Source organism: Oratosquilla oratoria, chromosome 21 (genome assembly GCF_046742065.1).
Source record: "Oratosquilla oratoria isolate Oo_2021 chromosome 21, ASM4674206v1, whole genome shotgun sequence".
Lineage (NCBI taxonomy): Eukaryota > Metazoa > Arthropoda > Malacostraca > Stomatopoda > Squillidae > Oratosquilla > Oratosquilla oratoria.
In genome coordinates, this window is record NC_134797.1 from 25,088,511 (window position 1) to 25,105,107 (window position 16,597).

The following is a 16,597-nucleotide window of genomic DNA, read 5'->3' on the forward strand; positions in this document are numbered from 1 at the left end:
ATGAAAATTAATAGAGTGTAGTTTGATCCATACCACCAGTGATCAAAATACTAACTTATATAAAGGCTTATATAAACTTGACAATTTTATCTGCCAAGAAATAAGCAAAAGAATAACAGGTAAAACGTAACCGTGCGAGTGTGACCTAATGTCGCTCCTCCCTCATTAGTGGGACGCATTGCCCCTTGCTACCTGACCTACCACCTCCCAGGGGGTACATGTCCTCTGCTTTTATGTAAACTGTCCTTGTTCCTTCTTCATGTATATATAAACTGTGTATTTCTATTCAACTTTGTACGGCTCGGTCGACCCCGAAAGTGGCAGGACGGGCGCCGCGCCGATGCCATCACTGCTGGGACCGAACTGCTCGTGAGGACGCTGGATTACTGCTCCACCCTACAGACGGAGCTCGTGGCCATCCATCTGGCCCTGGAGCACGCCCAGAACCGCCAGGAGGCCACTGTGTTCCTACGCACAGACTCCAGGATGGCGTGGCACGTCCTCCAGCAGCCGTACCCCAGCAACAACGTGGGACTCGTCACCACCATCCTGAGCAGTCTGCAGAGCCTTCCCGCACAGGGACGTCGGGTAAGGCTGCACTGGATGCCCAGCCACGTGGGCGTGCGAGGCAATGAGTCCGCCGACGTTGCTTCAAGAGGAGCCGCTGGCGCCCCCCACGTGACCAGGCACGTGCCACCTAGTCTGTCGTAAGTGAAGGCGCGAGCCAGGCGTGCCGCAGCCCACCGCGCCCACTAGACTCACCGGCAGTTAGAAGGAACAAAAAGACAAGCTGCTGGGTACGCCGCCACCACCGACTATCAGACGTTGAGCGCCTTCCATCAACAGCCCAGGGCGGACGGCGTACTGTTGCAGAGAGTCAGGCTGGGCTACTGCACCAGGGACCGAGCTGTACGACGGCTTCCAGGGGCAACAGTGCGATCACTGTGGAAGGCACAGCCGCCACCCGCTGCTGCACTACCTAATGTCCTGCCCGGCCACGGAGGCCCTCCGACCAGCGCCGCAGACAACCCCCTCCCCCTGCAGAAGGCAGCCTCCTCATCAGTCGGGCAACGAGAGCTGCCCTCCTTATCCGCCACACGCCCATGGACGTGATGCTTGGGGTGCTCAGGGCAGCGCCCCCCCCCCTCGCTGACCTCCCCACGCCCTCACCTTCCACCCACTAGGGCACGACAACTCCCCCACTGGCGGGCTGTTGCCCGTATTGTATATTAATGTATCTATCCCTGTACATATTTCATACAATAAATATTTATTAATTCAACTATGTACTTTTTGCACTGAAGATGTGATATACGAAAGCGCTCTGCTTCGTTACTTTCTTTTTCCAAGTGGTCTACTTTGCATAAGTGAACACACGTACCGTGTTCTTATTAGCATATATACACACACACACACACACTTTCAACGAACGGACGGCTTGAAGAACGCTCTGAAGAAAAGTGCAGATTGTGGATACCAACGCAAAGAGAAGTGCCTTTTTGTATTTGCAGGGGGGGGGAAATTGCTCGTGGGGTAGTGGGAAAGTAAGGAAAGAGGAGAGGGGGAGGGATTGCTGGGGAAATGGAAGGTAATGAGGAGGTGGAGGAAATGGCCCTGACGGGCCGCCGTAAGGTAGACAAACGACCCCAAGACGAGTTGGATGATAACATGTCTAATAGGAATGTGAAGATTAGAGGTATAGATAGGAGCAATATAGCAGAAAGTGATGAGAATATTTTCAAGGGATTTAAAGAGAGTGGGGGGGACACAAACCCCCCCCGACTGACAAGACTAGAGAAGAAGGTTGATAAGGTGATCGAGGACTTGGAGAGTAGGTTAGGTCATATGAACACCATTTTAAAAAGGGTTGAAAGATTGGAAGAACTGGAAAAGGCGAATAAAAACTTAACTGATGAAATAGAAGAACTAAAAAGACAGTTAAGAGAGGTAAAGGGGGAGAATGAGGAATTGAAGAAGAATAGTAAAGAAAACAGAGAAACAATAGCTAAAGAAAGTAAAAATTGGAAGCAAACCCAAGAAGGAAATAAGATTTCATTCACTGACATAGTCAAACAGCAATTGAAAGAACATACTGAAGACTCAGTTATTAAAGTGATGAGACAAAAGGAGAATATAGTAAGGGATTTAGCAGACAAGAAGAAATGTATAATTATATTAGGAATGGAAGAGAAACACAACACAGATAGAACCACAAGAATCAAAGAGGAAAATGAAAAAGTAAGCCAATTACTAGAATCAGTTCAGGAAGATGAACCAGGAATTATGAAACAAATCGAAGAGAAATTTAGACTCGGAAAGTATAGCACAGACAAGACCAGACCAATTAAGATTAAATTCAAGTCACAAACAACGGCAAAGAATATCTTATCCAAAACAGGGAAACTAGCAACAAGTGAACAACACAAAAAGATATGGATAAAAAGAGAAATGAATAAAGAGGAAAGAGAGGAAGAAAAGCAGAAAAGACTGGAAGCTAAGACAAAAAACGAGAACAGAACGGAGTCAGAGAAAGAGAGATTCTATTGGAGAGTAGTGAACATGAAACTAAGGAAGTTCGACATACAAAAGAAAAACATAAGGGAAACAGAGAACACAATGGAAGTGGCAGAAAACTAAGAGTGTCTTACACAAATATAGATGGATTAATAACAGGATTGAATGAGCTGAATGATTATTTGAAAGAAAAAGAACCGGACATAATGGGAATTGTAGAAACAAAATTAAAAGGCCCACTACCACCCAACAGTGTAGGACATGATGCATACAATTATTGGATTAGAAACAGAGAGAAAAAGCAAGGGGGTGGAGTTATGTTCCTGACTAAGAAGGATATAAACGTGAAAGGTGTCATATATGGAAAGAATACAGTAGAGATGATTATGATAGAAGTGGAAGACAGAGATAAGAAGAACAGAAAATTTGTGATCAATTATGTGCCTCCGAAAACAGCCTCATGGGAAGAGAGTGAATATAAAAGTATGCTAGAGGACACAAAGATAGCATTAACTAAAATAATGGAAGACGGAGGAAGAATAGTTATGATGGGCGACTTTAATTGCAAAGAAATCTGCTGGGAAGAAATGACAGTAAAGAGTGGTGATGACTCATGGGGAAATGCTCTACTTGAGATGATTACTGACCATTCAATGACACAATGGATACAAGAGAACACTAGGTATAGAAATGAAGAAGAACCATCGAGGCTAGACTTAATAATTACATCTGAACCTAGAATAGTGGACAAGATTGAATATAAAACACCAATAGGTAAAAGTGACCACATATTGATTGAACTGGAACTTAATGAAGAAAAATATATCAAAAGAAATGAACAATATAGAAAAGGAAGAATGATGTATGAAAAAACAAACTTTGATAAAATAAGAGAATTCTTCCAACAAGAAAACTGGGAGGAAATATACAAAGAAGAAACATCAGTGGAAGAGAAATGGAATATTTTGACAAAAATTTACAAAAAAGGAGTGGAAAAGTATGTCCCAAAACAAAAACAAGAAAAAGAATATGTAAAATGCTGGTACAACAAAAGTTGTAGGGAGTTAAAAGACAAAAGAGACAAAGCCTGGACCAGATGGAAAAAAGACAGAAGACCTGAAAAATGGAAAATATATACTGGTTATAGAAATGAATATGTACAAAAGTGCAGAGAGGAAAAAAGAAAATATGAAAAAGATGTTATAGAAAAGTGTAAAGATCAACCAAAACTATTCTACAGATTTGTAAACAATAAACTGAAAAACAAACAAGACTTGGAGAAATTGAGACAAGGAGGAGTTGAATACACTGAGGAAATGGAAATGGCAGAAATTATGAACAAACATTTTAAATCAGTGTTTACAAGGGAAAATATACAACCTGAAGAGATTGAGTGGAAAGAAAAAGTCCCCCCTATGGAAGAAATAGAAGTAACAAAGAATGAAATATTGACACACTTGGGTAATTTTGATGTCAGAAAATCGCATGGGCCAGATGAAATAGCAAACTGGATTCTGAAAGAATGCAGGAATGAACTGGCAGACAAAATACATAGCATAATAAGCAGTTCCTTAAAAGAAGGAAAAGTTCCAGAAGATTGGAAAAAAGCAAATATAGTACCTATATATAAAGGAGGAAATAAAGAAGAACCTACCAACTATAGACCAGTCTCTCTAACAAGTACAATAGCAAAAATTTGTGAAAGAATTATCAAAAGTAGATGGGTAAAATACTTGGAAAAAAACAACGTACTAAATCCAAGGCAATTTGGATTCAGACAAGGACGGTCATGCGTCACCAATTTAATATGTTTCTATTCAAGGCTAATAGATATAATACAAGAAAGAGATGGATGGGCTGATTGTGCATTTCTAGACCTAAAAAAAGCTTTTGACAAAGTACCACATAAGAAGTTGCTTAAGAAATTAGAATATGAAGGAGGAATACAAGGTAAATTGCTAAATTGGATGGAAGACTTTTTGCAAGAAAAAAAATGAGAGTAGTGATAAGAGATCAGCACTCAAAATGGAATGAAGTAATAAGCGGTGTCCCGCAGGGAACAGTTCTGGCCCCAATAATGTTTGCTATATATATTAATGATATGGATGAAGGAATTGAAAGCTATATGAGCTTCTTTGCAGATGATGCAAAACTACTGAAAAGAGTGAAAACTGAAGAAGATTGTGAATCACTACAGAGGGATCTAAATAAAGTACAAGAATGGAGTAGGAAGTGGGAGATGGAGTTCAATACAAAAAAGTGTAGTATCATGGAATTTGGAAAAAGCAAAAATAGAATAACAGGATCATATAATTTGGGAGAAGAAGGAATAAAAAAAGTAGAAAATGAGAAGGACCTGGGAGTCATTGTTATGAATCATATGTCACCTGAGAAACATATAAATAAGATTTTTGGAGAAACTTATAATTTGATAAGAACAATCAAAGTGGCATTTACATACCTGGATGAAGAAATGGTGAGGAAAATCCTAATCACCCTGATAAGACCAAGATTAGAATATGCAGCAACGATATGGTCACCAAGTACAAAAAAATGTATAAAAAAACTTGAAAGAATACAAAGAGCAATCACAAAACTGGCACCAACACTCTCAAAACTATCATATGAAGAGAGACTACAAAAACTTAAACTACAGACACTAGAGCAAAGAAGAGAGAGAGGAGATTTGATAGCTATTTACAGAATCATGAAAGGCATAGAAATTACTGATAGAGAGAATCTGATAAAATGGGATGACAGAAATACAAGAGGACACGGAAAGAAAATAAAAAAAGACAGCTATAGAAGAGATTTGAAAAAGAACAGCTTTCCTCACAGAGTAATAGACAGTTGGAACAAGTTAGATGAGAAAGTGGTGTGTGCAAAAACAATACATGAATTTAAAAATAGTTTAGATAAAATGAGATATGAAGACGGGACCCCACGAGCATAGCTCCCCTTCCCGTAAAATACAACTAGGTAAATACAACTAGGTAAATACATATATATATATATATATATATATATATATATATATATATATATATATATATATATATATATATTATATATATATATACATAAACAAATTGAAATTATACATATATTTTTTGAGGTAGCAGGAATGGATTGTCACTTTCATATTTCGTAATATACCAGTTCTTCGTCGTCTAGTCGTTCGTAAAATTAAACATGAAAGGCTCTGGCGCTTGGTTTAATTAACCTCCTCCCTCCAGTATGTTTCCCACTGTCAAGTCAGCCCACCCAGATTTCTACTGCGTGTGACCAGAATTAATTTCCACCAACCGTTCCGACGAAGGGCAATCCGATGTCGGTGGGGAAAGAGACAAAGATCTGGACAGGATTAATGAATTTCATCAGACTCCATGACGGTGAAGGGGAACCAAACAGTCTCCCTAATTGGTGGAAATCCATCTTGAAGATGCGTTGCACGTTGTAGAAGAGCCTGGTCGCCAGGATGTACTCGTCGCTAGAATCGTTAGGTGTTTCCAAGTTGTCGAAGTGTGTATATTCATCCATGCGCAGGGCCATCTGCGGAGTGGTTTGTATCGATATAGGAATAGTAACAAAAATACTGTCACTAGTAATATGGCGATGATGATAATGACAACAGCAACAATGATAATAATAATAATATAATTATCATGATTATAGTAGTAACAATAACTATTGATAGTAATGTAAATAATAAGTATTACAAAGATAAAAATGATAATGATAATGATATTTCAATCATAATAAAATGATAATAATAATAATAATAATGACAATGATAATAATAATAAAGTAATAATAATAATGATAATAATAATAATGAAGTAATAATAATAATAATAATAATAATAATAATGTTTCAAAGTAGGTCCCTCCACGTTCACATCTAGGAAGTGAGAGGCACCGTAGCAGATGTTTTCCCCATGTTGTTTGTGTTCGTAAGGATGGAGAACACATTAATATGTCAGGGAAGGTTGGTTGTTGATTATATTGAGGGTTTGGCGGATGGGCTTGTTACTTGAGTTTCATATGTTTAGGTTGGGGATTTGCTCTAGTGTTCTGTGTCCTCTTTGGTCTGTTGTCTATGTGTCAGACCAGATTAGGTGGTGTGCGTTCAGGTCACCTACCAGTATGTGGTTTGTCGGTTAAGTGATTGGAATAGGGGTGTGCAGTGTCGGGCTGGTGATTTAGGTGGTTTGCAGATGTTAATGATAACGATGTCAGTGATAATACTGTAACAAATCTTTTTCTACTAAAGATACATGATAGATCTGTAAACCAAAGTATCATCTGAATTCGGAGTCCGTATAAGTTGTTCTACTGTCCAGGAATTCCAAGTATGAAGCTATCACAAGAGAACTGGAAATGAATTGCTAAGTGACTTAGGCTGACATAATTGTTAAGCAAATATATGTCACGTGAACTGTCCTCTCTGTGACCACATATTTTTCGTTTGATGCTGAGGCAACCCAAAGATTTGGTTCAAAGCAGTTTAGGGTATGTACAAATAATTTCTCATATCTGCTTCCCTTCCTCTTTGAGAGCATCTATGCGTTGAATGGCCTACCGGCTCCGGCGCTTGGCCTTCGAGCCAAAAATTTCATAAATCAATCTTTGAGAGCATCGATTAAGGGTTATCATCCTAACTGCAATGTGGAAGATCTACCAATGTAAACAGGAAAAAGTAAATAAATAAGATAAGAGACCTACCAGTGCTTCATTATACATGCCTTTGGCAATACTGCTGGGAATATCCTTCATATCAGGCATGTCTCTCGAGGTGGACAACACGTAATCAAAAATTTTGCCGATGTCACCGTTCAAGACGTACTGGGGAAAATGAGGAAAAGGAGATCAGGCAAATGGTGAAGGGATGATGATCATCCTGTTAATCACAGGTTCTCACAACTGGATGTTATGGAAGAACAATCACAGATCAAGTAGTAGCACTAATACTAGTGGTGCAAATGGAAATAGTGGTTTTAGAAATAGAAGTAGCATTGGAAGTGATACATATATACATACATGCATGCATACATACATACATACATACATATACCTCATACTCAAGGCCATCTTCACCCATCCATCCATCCCATTCTTAGTCTTCCCCTCAAGTTCACTCCATCCACCCCTGCCTTTCACATTTTTTTCTTTACTTATTCTTTCCATGGACCCAAACAATCCCAGTATTCTTTGATCAATCCTATCTGCCATTTTTCTTTTCAATCGTACTCTCCATCTCAACCCCTCATCCCTCACTCTGTCTACCCTCCTAGCCTCCACCATATTCTCAAACACATTTAGACTCCTTTCTACTTCCCTTTAATCCCAAGTCTGCTTCATACAGTGTCGTGGGCACAGTCACACATTCGTAAGTCTTCTCTTTGTGTTCACACCCAAATCCTATTTTTCAAGACCCTTTTCATTTCTTCAATACATTTACTTGCTTCCCTTGCTCTATAATTTATTTCCACCCACACTCCTTTATTCCTAGCTACACGTAACCCTAAATACCTAAAGATCTTTATTTCCTCTAGCCTCTCTCATTTAAAACTCACCTACACCTCACTGCTATCCTTGTACATCTCACCATCATTTTTTTTTTTTTTTTGCCCACGTTTACTTTCAGCTTTCTTCTCTCAAATATCCTCCCAAACTCCGCCACTAGCCACCTTAGACCCTCCTCTAATCCAGCACGAGCGCATTGTCATTCACAAACAACAGCTGGCTCACCTCCCACTTCTTTCCACTCTCCCTCACCAGCCAGAAACCGCCTCCCATCACCTTCGCGTTTAGCTTCCGTACCACCCTATCCATGACATTTTGAACAATCGTGGAAACATTACATAGCCTTGGCACAGCTCCACTTTCACTTCAAACCATTTACTTTCTCCAATTCTTCCTCACAAGCTCTAATACTCACGTAGAAACTTTTGACCGCTCTAGATAGCGGTAAAAGGTAAGGCATGTCTTTTTGTCTTTTATGGATTTCGAGAAAATGTATGACAGGGTTCACAGGAAGACATTGTAGAAATTATACTTATGAGGATTTTAGCTGGACTTCTAGCGGTGATACCTGTAGCAGAAGTAACAGTGATAAAAGAATAGTATAGTGATAATAGTAGTGATAGTGACTGTGGAAATGGTATTAATGATAACACTGGCAGTAAAAATAGCAACACTTGTAGCATTTGTAATATTAGTGATGTTATGTTAAGAAATATATAATGAACTTTTGTTAAAAGTATAGATTATATATATTTTTGTCATACTTCATGGTAATGACATTAATTCATTAATTCGATCATAGTATTCATAGAAAGCATAGTTCTTTTATATCATGGAAAGTATTGAGCACCTAACGAAAATAAAAGGAAAGCAAAAGGAAACAATAGAGAGTAAGAGAAATTAAAACAGAACCCAGGCAAGATATAGTCCTCACCCTCTAAAGGGTAGCTTGCGAGCCCTCTCTCTAACACGCAAAGGGATTTTCAGCATGGACTGACCATTGGCCAGAGGGCTAATGGGTCTACCATGAGAAGGTATTCTTCTGCACCACAAAGGGTGTTTTGGTGTCGACTAAATATACTGCATTACCTGTCTCATCGAGAGTAGTGGTATACTTACCTCGTAGAGAAGATTCAGGAAGCTACCCCGCTGTTCGATAACGACCTCGTAAATAACTGCGGGGTAGTACTTCTTCATGGTGTACAACCACTCGGAGTTCAGGATGACTCCCGTCTGAACACAAGAAAAGGATTTCTAGTTAGGGGAAGGCTCTCATTAGAACATAACACAGAGCTAATTCATTGCATCTTATTCATCTCAGTATATAAATATAAAGCAATGTGTTGACGTGTCTAAGAGTGAGAAGGATTTGGATATATTGAAACAGGTTATCAGGTCAACCCTTTTCATATAAGTTAAATCAAGAAGATGTATTCAGGTGAATGTTACGTAGCCAGGTGGTCATTGCACAAATGTGGAAGTCTTCACTCAGCTTTTAGAAACGGTTGGCGATTGTGAATTCTCTCTGGCCGGTATCTTATGGCCTACTGTTGTAGGAAATCCTAATAAGATCCGATTATATCAGCAGTGACATTGTATCTACCGAAATGACAACAAAACTTTCAACCAATTCTGTTCTCTGATGGGAATACAGCCCTTTTCAGAAGAAACCATACTGAGAACAAAGCTTCTAATTCTAGGACGAAGTTTCACTCGCTAGAGCTTCATCAAATACATGTACTTGATAAAGCTCTAACGAGTGGAACGTGATATTAGAAATAAAATCTTCGTTCTCATGTGATGATTCCTCTGATATTTTTGTCGGCATTGGTCATTTTTATATAAGACAGATCTTCCCCTACTTTTAATACTTCAATTGTAAGATCCACACAGGAAGTACACTGACCTTTAGGAAAGAGGCCAAACGCAGAGTATGGGAGTCCAGTATATTTGACGTTTCGCCCAGCAGGGCTTCTTCGGCTGGGCGAAACGTCAAATATACTGGACTCCCATACTCTGAGTTTGGCCTCTTTCCTACAGTGCTGTTGCAGTCGTTGCTGCTTTTATACACTGACCTTGTGAAACCGTACGGATAACGACAGTGAGTGTACACCAGTAAGGTCATAAATGCAATTCTGAAAAAGAGTCTCACCTCGATGGTTTCGAGGTAGGCACCGATCAGGAGGGAACTGGAGAATCGCTTCGAGGATGGGAAGTGCTTGGTCATGGGCAGGACATGCCTGGCACGCTGACGCCTGTGGACACAGAAGTGGTTGGGATCATCGGCAAAGGGAACAGGGAGGTGCCTCGAAGTCGTGACACTTTTTAGACAAACAGGGTCTTCTGACTGCTAACCATTGATGTTAGACCTGGTTGTCGGCACAAGAGGTCTTTAAAAATACTTACAGGGTGTCGAATTTCTCGCCATGCCGCTCTGCGACGCTCCTAATGATGTGGCTGATGTAAGACTGCATCTGTCGGGAAGGATCCCGCCAGGAGGCCACAGCCAGGCGGTGCCACCAAGCAGTGTCGGGTTTCCAAGTCAACAAGGAGCCAATTGCTGCAATCCGAACCATGTGGTGCTCACCTTGGTATTCAAACACGGACATCAAGATTTTGTAGACCTGTGGAGAAGCCAGTAGTAATATCACATAGTGGAAACATTATTGAATCCGACCATGTACAGTCGACAAATGGTATCACGTAAAGGTATCCTTCATCGGACGCTGATGTCTCAAGACTGTTTCTTAATGACGATTCATTCCACACCGGTCTTGGTTCGCTGACTCACCAGATTTCATACGTCTTCGACATTATCATTCTGCTTATGGATACCCACCTCTTTGACCATGCGTGCTGGAGTGTTATAGGCCTGCAGGGCGTAGCAGGCCAGGCTGCGGACACGAATGTCTGTCTCATTCGAGCCAATGATGATGGGCTTGAGGATGGATACTTTTTTAGCTGTGTTCATCATGATCAGGGCATGAAGGTAGACCATCCTGTGGCTTGCGCTGTTGTCGTTCTGAGCGTGTCGCCAAAAAAGAAAGAAAAAATAAATCAGGGAAGCTTTTGTGATGTTGGTGAAATTTTTATGTCTATAATGTTCCAAGAATAAATATATATATATATATATATATATATATATATATATATATATATATATATATATATATATATATATATATATATATCAGAATGCTAGGCTGCCGCGCTACCAATAACACAGAATCTGGTATGATCTTATACCGTAGGATGATGGTGACCGCCATCTGCCATCCAAATATATCTTTTTATCTAGCACCTGACGCCACACGTGAGGTACTAGCATATGATTGAGGTTTTTATTCGCGTCGCTGTTGTAACGATCTTGGAACAATCCACTCGTAACAGTCAAATCTTCCAAGCAATCAAACCCGACCGTCGCGAACCTCGATCCGGGGTCCATCAGAATGCTGGGCCGCTGTGTTACCAATAACACCATTACAGAGCGTTCCAAAGAGCCAAAACCTGGTATGGTCTTATAGCGTAGGGTGATAGTGACTACCACCTGCCGTCCAAATCTGTCTTTTTATCCAACTCCGTGATGGTGTGATTGAGGCTCGCGACGGCGAGGTTTGATTATTTTACTGTAATGACTTGACTCTTACGAATGATTTGTTCCGAGATAGTTATCTATTCTATTTTCTCCTTGTTCAACTGTAAATGAGCTCATGCCAGCTGGCAAATTAGCAAGTAAAGAAATGAGCCACTGTGGGACCGAAACATACTATTATAATCACCATTAATCGCCAAAATTATTACATGAGAAATATCTTCTTTTAGGTAATCTACTTATCTATTAATTTTGATCCATTCATTGACACTAAGGTTTATCAAAGCGCAAGGTATAAAGTATTTCAGATAACTGTTTTCAACATTTGGCAACGTCCAACTTTATCGGTAGCGTCTGAATGTTGGGCACTTTCGTCCGCTAAAGTCTGAGGTATTTCTTCCAAATTTGATAGAAATTGTCGATGGCACCGGATTAACTGATGGGAATGTTTTGCTGAAACAGTTGCATCACATCAGTAAATATGTGTGTGAGTGAGAGGAACGTTCACAAGCTGTACCTGGAGACCCTTTTTCACGATGGGAAGGAACTGTGCGAGGATCACTCTGGGATTGCAGTATCGATGACCCAGGAGGAGTTTCTGCTGGGTGTCGTCAGCCAAAGGGATCAAGCAGAGCCGGTTGATGGCTGTCGCCATGTTGAGGACGAGAGAGGAGGTCAGGTCGAATTCTTTAGTCATGTCTAAGCTCTTGAGCAACTCCTGGAAGAACGAAAAGAAACATGTGGCCAGTTAGACTCTCATACAAGGTTCTCGGTTGTATCAGGCGTGAAAGTGTAAGAGGGGACTTCAACTGAGACATAGGCAAAAGATGTCTCCGCATCAGGATTGGGGTAAGTGAAAACTACAACCTGAACTTAGACATTGACAGATGGAGACTTCCAAGGATGAGTGAAGACCCATGACATGGAGACTCACCAAGAGGTGTGGAAAGGAGTGGTCGGGCATCTGAAGGCTATTGGTGAGACCCATGAAGACCTGTGCAGACCTCTCGGTGCTAATGGTGCGGCTTTTGATCTGCTCCACCAGCACTCGAACAGCAGCATCTGTCCCTGCCTTGGTCATGGTGTCAACAAGCATATCTCTGTGAAGCACAGGACATTATATTGTGGCGAAAGAGTATGAATGAATGTTGCATAGTGCGCCTGGATGGTTAGTATGGACGTGACGTAATTTGTAACGTGTGATTGATGTGTGATTCGGAGAGGAAGCAAGGGGCATGTAGCAAGGGTATGCGTGGGGGGACGCCAGGGGGGGGGGGGTCACGGCGTCGCCCGCCATACCCCGGATAGTAGTGCAATCCTAGACCCGGTGTTAAACACGTGTAAATCCTCCTGTTCGTTAGTCAGAATAAAGTGAAGAAAGTGACACTCCTACCTTTCCTTGACCCAGACAATTGTGTTATGAGCTCCTTCCATCGCTCGTGATTCTATGATCACGGATCATGCGCCATAGAAAAGGGGAGTTAATTGCAAGAGATTCGTAACAATATATATTGAAAAAAAAAAGTTCTGACTCACAGCTAATTCAGCCCGAACCAGGGATCGTTTTAGGAAAACAGTATGTATTTTACAAACACGTTAGAGTGAAAACAGGAGCGCCTTGGAAATGGAATGTTAACTGAAAGGGACAAGGAAACAAATGACACACTTGGAAATAAGCTCCACCGCTAGGATTCGAACCCTTGCCTGAGCGACTGCTCATTACAAAGCAAGGACATCACCTCTTTATTAACTCACTGATCGTTAAAAGGGACGACATGGAGCACGACCCGGTCATTTCCCAACAGCGCTTGGTAAGTACAGTATGCATTCTAATTTCATCATTTTTTTTTTTTTTTCCAGACGAGCATTCCGACAATTTGAGAGTCGTTATGGCAAATAGTAAGTTCAACCACTAGGACTCGAACCCATGCCTGACCGACTCTTTATTACAAAGCAAGGACAATACCGCTGCAATAATCCCATTAACTTTTACAGAGAATTATCTAAACCACGAGCTGCTTATTCCCCAACGGCGCTTGAATAGTACAGTGTCTTTTATTTTATCGTTTTTTTTTGTTTTGTTTTGTTTTTTCAGACGAGCCTTCCGACAATTTGAGAGTCGTTACGACAAATGGAAATAAGATCCATCGCTAAGATTAGAAACCTTACATGAGCGACGGCTTCTTCCAGAAGTAAGGACAATATCTTTGTACTAATCCTTTGACTGTTCAAGGGAACGACCTGATGCACGATCTGGTCATTCCCAACGGCGCTCAGGTAGTACAGTATGTATTCTTATTACATCGAATCTTTTTCACGTGAGCCTTCCGACAATTTGAGAGTCGTTATGACAATGGATTAGTACAACGGTATCGTCCTTGCTTTCTAAGAAACAGTCGCTCATGCAAAGGTTGGAGAGCGAGAAGGAAACAACTGGCACACTTGGAAATAAGCTCCACCGCTAGGATTCGAACCCTTGCCTGAGAGACTGCTCGTTACAAAGCAAGGACATTACCTCTTTTTATTAACTCACAGATCGTTAAGCTGGAACTCATTTCCATTTGTCATAACGATTTAGATTGTCGGAAAGCTTGCAAGAGAAAGATTCGATGAAATAAGAATTCATACTGAACTACCCAACCGCCGTTGGGGAATGAGAAGATTGTGCTCCAGGAGGTACTTTGTAACGGTCAATCGATTATTACAAAGATATTGTCTTTGCCTTGGAATGATCAGTCTCCCAAGAAAGGGTTCGAATCCTAACGATGGAACTTATTTCCATTCGTCATAACGACTTTCAAATTGTTGGAAGGCTCGCCTGAAATAGATTCGATGAAATAAGAATACATATTGTACTACCAAAGCGCCATTGGGAATGACCAAGCCGTGGTGCGGAAATAAGAAATAATGCATCTCAGCCACATATATTTCTCACCTCATGAAATTCTCGTGTTCATTATTGACATCGAAGGAATTGAAAAGTTTCTCGAGGTTATCGTAGTCGAGAATCATAATCAAGTCCACCAGGATGTTCGTGCGATCGGCGAAGTTCGAATGTTTCTCCTCTTTTGCCCTGAACTCCTCCAAGTCCTTCCTGAGCTCAAGCAAAATATCTTTGATCTGATCCTGCAGGGAAGAGAATGATGCAAACGTATGGTCATTTGTATGACGACCAAGGAATATTGAGGAAAGGGCATGCCTTTGGGAAGATAATTCAGAACAGGAAAAATTGTGTGTATTACCAGTAAAGATGTGGCAAAGTATTCTTTCACCCAGACAGCTGTCGCCAATTATCCTTAAAACCATGGGAATAGTGCATTGCCTCCACACACGCAACACACACACGTGTGTGTGTGTGTCTGTTACAAAAGATATCCATACATGGAAAAAATGCGGAAAGATAAAGCAAGAGACCTGTATGTTTCGGTCTCTAATCAGAAAACCTCTCCAGCAGACTAAATTACTTGTACAAAAGATCAGGTCACATTACTTTACAGCCTGTCAGAAACTGGTGATGTCAGAGGTGTCTCTGAAATTGTTTAAAGGAATTTGCTTTGGTTGATTTGGTTAGGTAAACTATGACCTTGTGACAAATTAGAATTAGTCGTTTAGATCTTCATTGATTCCACAAAATCATTTAAAATTACAACTAGATTTGTGAAGTATGGTGGCACTATTCCAGTCATCAGTATCAGGGGATTATATTCACGGTGTGCTAGTTGTGCGCCGCACACCTCCATCCAGAGAAAGAAATGTGTGATACTAAGGCAAAGGATTACAAAAGCGGGGCATGCCGACAGGAGACCTTTTGGTCCATATCTATGTAGGATGTGAAAAAAAATGACAATGATTGATAAATGAATGAGCAAATAGAAATATATTAATGTTAATAATAATAAATTAAATACATAAATAAATGCATAGGTATAGTTAAATAATAAAGAAACAGATAAATAGTAAATAATAATGATTTGATATATAACTAATAATGAATGATAATCAAACAAATAATAAACAGACAAATGATAACTAAACAAGTAAACAAATCATATAAAATAAATGACGCTCATTACAGCATTTTGCTTAGGTGCTTATCTAAATTATTCTTAAAGCTTCGAACTCAACTACATTGCACTGCCTCTGCAGGAAGTTTATTCCATTCATTAACTACATGGTGGGCAAAGTTGCTTCTACCCACTTCCAAATTAAATCCATTTCCTGACAGTTTGAGACCATTGTTTCTTATCTGAGAGAGAAAAATTTATATATATATATATATATATATATATATATATATATTATATATATATATATATATATATATATATATATATATATATATAGATAGATAGATAGATAGATAGAGAGAAGGAACGATTAACAATGCGACCACCTGATATGATCCCGCGTGTTTCTTACAAACAACTATTGCTATCATGCTCAAATGTACAGTGAAAACAGCACACCCTTGTATATCTTACTAACCACTATCATATGCTGCATCTCTTCGAAATGTTTTGCAGGGAGCCCCGAAACGGAGAGTAACGGGTAGAAGCCGTGTGGTTTGTCCTGCCGAAGGAGAAAATAATCATGATAAACTCAATACAAAGTCCGTTATCTTTTTTCATGCTGGTAAGTTATACTGTAACAAACATTACCCATGCACGTTTGCATGTGCACACACACACATGATTCTGGTAGATGAATCAAATGCAACGGATTAAATTGATGACATGTTTAGGTTGGGTCAGTACAAGAGGAATGGTTCGCGTCCAATGAGGATAAAAATGAAATCACAAGCCGTTGTAAATAAAGTAATCAACAAGTCTTGGAGGTTAGCACGAGAGGAAAAAATTAAAAATATTTGGATTAGGAGAGATGTAAAAGATGAACGTGCAAAGATACGGAAATTCGAAGAGGAATAGGAAAAATAAAAAATAAATGAAATGATGATGGAAGATTTTT

General features: G+C 40.1%; 1 protein-coding gene across 1 annotated transcript in view; it reads right to left on the reverse strand.

Moving 5' to 3' along the window:
- LOC143036792 (hemolymph clottable protein-like) overlaps positions 1–16,597 on the reverse strand; it is a 54,342-nt gene that overhangs the window by 26,611 nt on the left and 11,134 nt on the right. Inside the window, exons 8-17 of the mRNA XM_076204535.1 lie at positions 16,118–16,201; positions 14,568–14,758; positions 12,567–12,732; positions 12,150–12,350; positions 10,880–11,062; positions 10,447–10,664; positions 10,193–10,295; positions 9,160–9,273; positions 7,240–7,359; positions 5,821–6,066 (exon numbers count right to left, since the gene is read on the reverse strand). Coding sequence (XP_076060650.1) covers positions 5,821–6,066; positions 7,240–7,359; positions 9,160–9,273; positions 10,193–10,295; positions 10,447–10,664; positions 10,880–11,062; positions 12,150–12,350; positions 12,567–12,732; positions 14,568–14,758; positions 16,118–16,201 — 1,626 coding nt within the window. The remainder of the gene's footprint in view (positions 1–5,820; positions 6,067–7,239; positions 7,360–9,159; positions 9,274–10,192; positions 10,296–10,446; positions 10,665–10,879; positions 11,063–12,149; positions 12,351–12,566; positions 12,733–14,567; positions 14,759–16,117; positions 16,202–16,597) is intronic.